Source organism: Delphinus delphis, chromosome 8, assembly GCF_949987515.2.
Source record: "Delphinus delphis chromosome 8, mDelDel1.2, whole genome shotgun sequence".
Lineage (NCBI taxonomy): Eukaryota > Metazoa > Chordata > Mammalia > Artiodactyla > Delphinidae > Delphinus > Delphinus delphis.
In genome coordinates, this window is record NC_082690.1 from 11,038,892 (window position 1) to 11,045,688 (window position 6,797).

General features: G+C 48.8%; 1 protein-coding gene across 1 annotated transcript; it reads right to left on the reverse strand.

Moving 5' to 3' along the window:
* Positions 1-385: 385 nt before the first annotated feature.
* On the reverse strand, positions 386-6,188 carry PANX3 (pannexin 3). Its single transcript, XM_060017123.1, has 4 exons — positions 6,008-6,188; positions 5,053-5,195; positions 2,504-2,718; positions 386-1,025 (listed from the first exon to the last, which is right to left on the reverse strand). The coding sequence occupies exons 1-4, from the start codon at positions 6,186-6,188 to the stop codon at positions 386-388; spliced, it is 1,179 nt and encodes a 392-aa protein (XP_059873106.1).
* Between the last annotated feature and the right edge of the window lie 609 nt (positions 6,189-6,797).

Sequence of the window (6,797 nt, forward strand, 5' to 3'; positions counted from 1 at the left end):
GCTGTGCAGCATGAGGGATCTTAGTTCCCCGACCAGGGATCAAACCCATGCCGCCTGCATTGGGAGTGCAGAGTCTTAACCACTGGACCACCAGGGAAGTCCCTAGATTTTAATTTTAGTCTTAGTTTTTCTTCTGTCTTCATATTAAGCTCTAGATCTATTTTTTTTTAGCTTTTGGACTCATCAGCTCCAACTTTCAGATTTGTTTCCATGTATTGATTATATCTTCTCACCTTTGGCATAGCATAATACAGGATGTTCGATTCAGCTAAATGCAAGTTTAGCAATCCTAAAGTGGGTGTTTTTGTATATTAGTGCGTGAGACTTGTGAAGAAGGGGAGAGATTTTTACTTTCCATAAAATTTCTTGCTTCATGGTTTCTTAACTACGGATTTTCATCACACATCCCGTGGGTGAGATGTTTAGGTTTTGAGGGTTCTAAGCCAGCCAATAACGTCATGAAATCAACCACTGTGTCAATGTTGTGCTTCTGGGTGGTTGTGTCCTTCAGCGCACAAAGGACACTCAACCAGCTAAAAGAGATGAGCTCAGAGACGTTGGCTCGGAGGAAAAGAAGGATCACATTGAGATCATTGATGGGACATCCCAGCATCTTTCTGCTGAGGAGGTCAAAAGCCGGGAGCATCTCATAGATGGATAGGAGCCGTTTGTCCCACCGACACAGCCGCATGAGGTTGTATATTACCACTGGAACCAACAGGGTGTATATTGCTACACTGGAGAGACTAACAATCTGGAAAACAGACAGAGAGGTCAGCCTGCACGTGATCAGATCGGGGATGTGGGTCTCATCATGTAGCAGCCCTGTCTTCATGGAACAGCTGAATTCCTCTTGGAAGAAGACATCCAGGTGGAAGTGGCCAAGGTATAGGTAGGTGGCTGAGGTGAAGAAGAGCAAGAGGGAGTTCCTCAGGAGGTAGGCGGCCACTAGTGAGTGTGAGCGCTGCTTACAGGCCAGGTACCGCTCTAGCAAGGGGAATTCAAAGTATCGTTCTTTCCGAGCCCTGGGCAGGGGAAGAAAGGAGGCAAGATTAGGGGGGACCATTTAGAACTGTATCCTGAGAGAGCCATGTGGGGAAGTAACAGCATCTGTGTATGCAACACGGCATTACTGGCTCACAGGAATATCTGCCTTCTTTGAGCATAACCCCTCCTTTCCCCAAAGAGAGGTGTGTGAGTGTATCTTAATTCTCCAGGACATGAGTGCAATGCAGTAAACCCAGTGAATGATCAGTGAATAATGAATGATCACTCTGGATTTCTGCCTGGCAAGGCAGACTAAATCTCGAAGCTGAAGTAGGATCCTTAAGAAGCATTAAGACTTATTAACTTAGCACTGGACTGGGATTCTAAATAACCACGTTCTGGTTCTTGGTCTGTTTCCTTTGTGTATGATTTTTTTTAGGCCAGTTCGTTCATTTTATAGAAATAAATCTGCTAACAAGTGTTTGTTGAGAGCTGTGGTGTTCAGGTAGACGTAATCCAGTCTCTGCCCTGAAGAAGCTTGCAGTCTGGCTTGTAGGGAAGGGGCAGATGAAACATGCAAATAGGAAATAAAAATAATGCTCGTTCTGTTGCTAAAATGATGGATACAAACCATGGTAGTTGTAAAAGTTAGGAGAGAGACAAACAGTGTGAGCTGGAGTGTTCAGAAACCTCTATGGAGAATATTGTCTTAGATTGGCCTTCCAAAGGTAGATAGGGTTCAGAAAGATAGACAGGAGAAGAGCTTTTTTCAGAGGATAGAGCTGTACACAAACCCGAGGCAGAATATGGTTTCTAACCTTAGCTCAGCTGTGCTCTGAGGGGGCCTGCCCTGGCCACCCTATTTAACACTGCACCTCCCTCCACCTCCCAGCTTTCCTGAGCCCCTTCCCCTGTCTCAGTTTTCTTTATATCATTTATCCTCTACCATATAACTTTCTTACGTGTTATGCTAATTCACTGTTTGTTTTCCCTCAATACACTATAAGCCCCCGCCCCCAGCACACACACACACCCGTATCCACATCACCCAGAGCTGGGTCTGGTGCTCCTAAATGACAGGTGAATGCATAAATGAATGAACGGCTTGTTCAGGAGGAAAGCAGGAGACTGCCTAGGTGGAGTGGAAGGCTTCTGTCATTTAGTTGTTCGACAAAAGTCTGAGGAAGTGGTTGATGAGTGTGTGGAGGGCCTAGGAAAAGTATCTGGGAGAATTGGGCTGTTTTTCCTGTAGGCCTGGGAGGAGCTATTCAGGGTTCTGAAAAGGTGGTCTTTCAGAGGCTAACCCCTTTGTGACTCAGTGGAGTCACCTATAAACTGGAGGCAGAGTCCCTTCCCTCTCCCTGTACAGAGATGATAGAAAGTCAATGCGGTGACGTGTTAAGAACGTTGAATTCTTGAGAAGGATGGTGCAGAGGATAGTTTAAAGATTACTCTGCAAGATCCCATTTTAGGGCTCGACCGCGTCTTTCAGAAAGCAGTGGAGGAGACAACTCACTTCTCCAGCTCATCCCAGAACGCGTGCGGGTCCGAGCCCTCCTGCCGGATCTTCAGCATGTGCTGCACCAGGCGGATGGCGCGATTGTAGGATTTGTCCAGCTCGCTGATGATGAACAGCAGATCTGAGCTGAGGGCCGGCACGGCTGCATACTGCCACAGCAGAACCGGCAGGTACATGGCCACGGCCAGGGCCAGCAGGGAGTAGGGGAGGGCCTGCAGGGTGAGAGCGAGCTGAGGAGGGAGGCCCAGGGCGCCCAGACCTTGCAACCTTGCAGACAGGGTGCTGAGTGAGGGGCTCTCCTTCCCCAGTTCCTGCCTCAGAAGGGGAGGGCAGAGAGAGAGAGAGAGAGAGACAGACAGACAGACAGAGACAGGAAGGAAGGAAGGAAGGAAGGGAAAGAAAGAGAGCAAGAGGGAGTGCTAGCTTCCTGTCCCCATTCTCCATGCATGTTAGCCTGGGTAGCTAACCAGAGATCATGGCCAATGGTGGTCATGGCATCCTAGGGGAGAGCATCTTCATTCTCAATCTTCCACTTTTCTTTCTCTGACTGCTCCAGACATCCAGAGTCCATAGCTTTCCAAGTCCTGCCAGGGGCCCTGGCATGGCTGACCTTTACTGCGACCCTCCAGAGAGGAGGTCAGGTCCCATTTCCTCCACGTAGCCTGCCCTGCCTTCTCTCATGGGCAATGGCCTTTTCTCATCTTTGGATTCTTGGTAAGACCAAACTACGCCATCAGGCACTGTCTTGGAATCCTTGGGGGCTGTTTCTGGTCTGTATTTGTAAACTGACATTGGGTATTCATAAAGCTGGTGTCCTCCACTACACTATTTGCTACCTTAGATAAAGGACTTTTCCTTATGTTTCTTACCATACTCACCACACCCAACAGGTTGGACCCACTGTTTTGCCCACAGTAAAAACCCTACTCGTAGAGGCTCAGTTAAGTGACATTTTTGCTGGGTACTGAACATGCATTATTCATTCTTCGTCAGGTACTATCAGTAGCTCTATTTTATAGACCAAGAAACTGAAGCATGAAAATGTTAAGTGCCCGATACAGGGTTACATGTCTAGCAGGTGAATGAGCAGATTTGGAACCAGGCAGTCCGATTTTGGAGCTTATTCCCTTAAGAAATACTGGCCTATAGCTTCTCCTGAACCATAGATGCTTTTTATTTTAGAGGAGAGTTTGAAGAAAAAGAGAGAGGGAGGCTATTTGATTTGTGTGTGTGTGTGTGTGTGTGTGTGTGTGTGTGTGCGTGCATGTGTGTGTTTCTGAACTAAACAAGAGAGACAGGCTAGGAAAGGTATATTAGACCACGAGAGCAAATGAGAACCTTTTCACTCCTGTCTAAGAAATGACGTTTCTTGAAAATGAACTTTTCACCCTGGAGCTTCTGTTTCAGGAGGCTTAAGGTGCAGCCAGAGAATCTGGGCTTAACGAGCACTCAGGCCATCTGATGATCGACAATTTGACTCTTTTCTGACATATGAATCCCCTCTGCAGTACTTTGAACTTGTTACCATCTAGATCCTGCTTGAACACTTCCAGGGACAGACACCTCATGAACTCTTTCCATTAAGTCTCTGGTTTTGTCTGGGTCCTAGAACTGTGGCACTTTGAGGCCCTGTAAACTGTCAGAACTAGAAAACATTATGAGTGACTTCTGATTAAAACTGTGCCTTGGACATACATATTACTTCTGCTCCCTCATGAAACCCCACTAGAATGACAATAAAGGGACCCAAAAGACATAATCCTATAAGGACAAAGAAAATAGAAGAGGAGACAAGAGTAACAAAGTGTTGAAACCTGGGAAGCAGCTGCATGAAAGAAGGTACCAGCCCGCAGAGAGGATGAGAAGTTGAGGTGGGTACAGCCAGGCTGTTTTCACCACAGAACCAGGAAGACTCAGGGATGGGAGATACCGGGTGTGTCTGAAAATGGGGGCGCAGGTGGGGCTGGAAACAGGAATATTGAGAAAACAGATCCGCAGATCCTTTCTGAAACATGGTGCACTCAGCCGACCGCCCTTGTGGTTTATTCTTTGGAAACGTTAAACCCGACGGATTCTGCACTTGGGTCCATTGAGGGCAGGGGAACATACTGAGAACGGGGGTGAGCTGAATAAGTAGTGAATGCTGACACCCACGGCTGAGTTCCCAGAGGGCTGGCAGACGAGCTTGATACCAACTGCATGCTGCCCCCTCCACCCAAATTAGGGATTGAATGATTCTTCTTGGGAAAACTGACCAGCCCAGAATATCAGATTGCAGATACTGATATCTGGGGTTTTCCCCAATGAAATGGCCCAAAGGGATTACTTTGAACTGACAGCCTCAGCCCTAGGCACAAAACTTCCAATCAGATAAAAGTGGGTGAGCAAATATGACCAGATATTTGAAGAATGCCTGAGACGCGAAAGTCAATGAGCAAAATACAAAAGCAGAGGCGGGCAGGAGAGAACCTATCGATGCAGTTCTGCCCCCCCCCCCCCCGCCACCCAGCCGTGAGGCAGGCTTGACGGAGCCCCTGCCACTTTACCTTGTGAGGCCAGAGGGATTTCGTCCTGTGCTGGCCAGACTCATCCTGTTTGTGGTGAACCAGTGAGTCCCAACAGGAACTGTCCACGTAGGCAGCCTGCCGGATGCTGAAGTTACTGGGACAGAAGCAGCTGATGGGAGACCCTGGAACAGAAACACAGCTTTGAGGCAGCCCTGAGTTGGAGTGGAAGAATGGGGATCCAGGGGACAATCAGCTAAGAGCTTTCTGGCCATTTCTGAATCGGGCAGGCACTGTCTTCTTCCCAGGCCCTAGGTTTCTGGGTCTGCACTGTGGGTGAATGAAGAGGCAGTGGGAGGCTGACACACCTCCCTGGGCGAGGTGGTGAGCTCAGCACACAGCCAGAAAAGAAAGCCAGCAATCCCAGTTCTCGGGAAAGTCCACGTTGCCTTTAATAGAGGTGGCAGATTCGCTGTGTTAATCTAGCACCTAGAACACTGGGTATACGTGTTTGTTAGTGCTCGTGCATGGGGCTGGAGCTCTTGGAGAGGAAGGAGTGGATTTATTCAGCACCTGTGATGCACCAGACTCTGTCAGGCACTTAATAGGTTCTCAAGTCAATAATCCTAGAGGTGGGGAGTAGCAAGAAGACTCCAAGAAGATAGGAGATTTATCTGAAGCTTGGCTAATTAAGACCTTTAGAGGTCATAAATCCTGGAGAGATTATAGGATCCTAATCTCTATCATCCACATGAAAATCAAAATAAAAGTTTAGTCACTGCAATGACACAGAACATGCGAATACTGAAATTAAGACAAATATTTTTTACTGGAAAATTTTAGAAATGACTTTCAAAGTTTTTTAACACCTCTGCTTTGCTGGTGCCCCAAACGGATGCATAGTCTGCCTTTTGGGTGATGCCGGGCCCGAGTCATGTGATCTAGACAGTGGGGGCTGACTCATTTCAGGGCCCACTGGGTCTTGGAAGCCACTTACCAGAGGAGAACTCCTGGGCAAATGCCAGTGACATCAGCAACAAGGGGAAGCCCACGGCTATGAACTTGACCATGCGGTCCAGGGGCAGTTCCAGGCGCAGTTCTTTGAGGTGGGGGCCCCTGCGGTCGGGCAGCAGGGCATCTGAGAGCATGTACTCTGCAGCTGTGTGTGCAAGCGACATGATGCCCCGAGCTTGGGCACGGGGGTGGCAGGAGGGGTCCCAGGAGAGTGGAGTCAGGAGGTAGCAGCTTCAGGCAGCAGGCTTTCAGCAGACGGTGCCTGCAGCCCTGGCCTCACAGATATCTGTGCGAGGCGTGGGCGCTGGTTCTCTAAATAACTGGCCAGGCCCTGAGCCAGGCACCTGGTAATTAGAGGGAGGCATAGCCTAGTAGGTCCTCGCTGGAGGAGGGTCGGGTGTCAGCTGGGGCTGGTGCCAGGCTGTCCTCTGGATTCTCCCCGAGCAGATGCAGTCCCGTGGCTTTATGCTGCCCTCTCATTAATAAAGTATTTTTGGTGGGGTGGTGGAGAGGAGGAGGGCTGTGGAGCAGGTCCCCCATGTAATTGGTGTGGCATTTGGGTGGAGATTGCTTAAATGTGTTGAAGGCCCTCATTTTGTGGTTTGGGGTGGGAACGGAGTCCCCAAGACTCAGATAGGGTTGCTGCTCCTACAGAGTCTTCTTTGTCCCAGTGATGATTTTTGCTTTGGGCCCAGGCTCTCTCCCAGAAACTGATCTGTGTTTGGTGTTACATTCCCTTCCCCGCCTCTGGTCTTTTTCTAAAATGTTTCAAC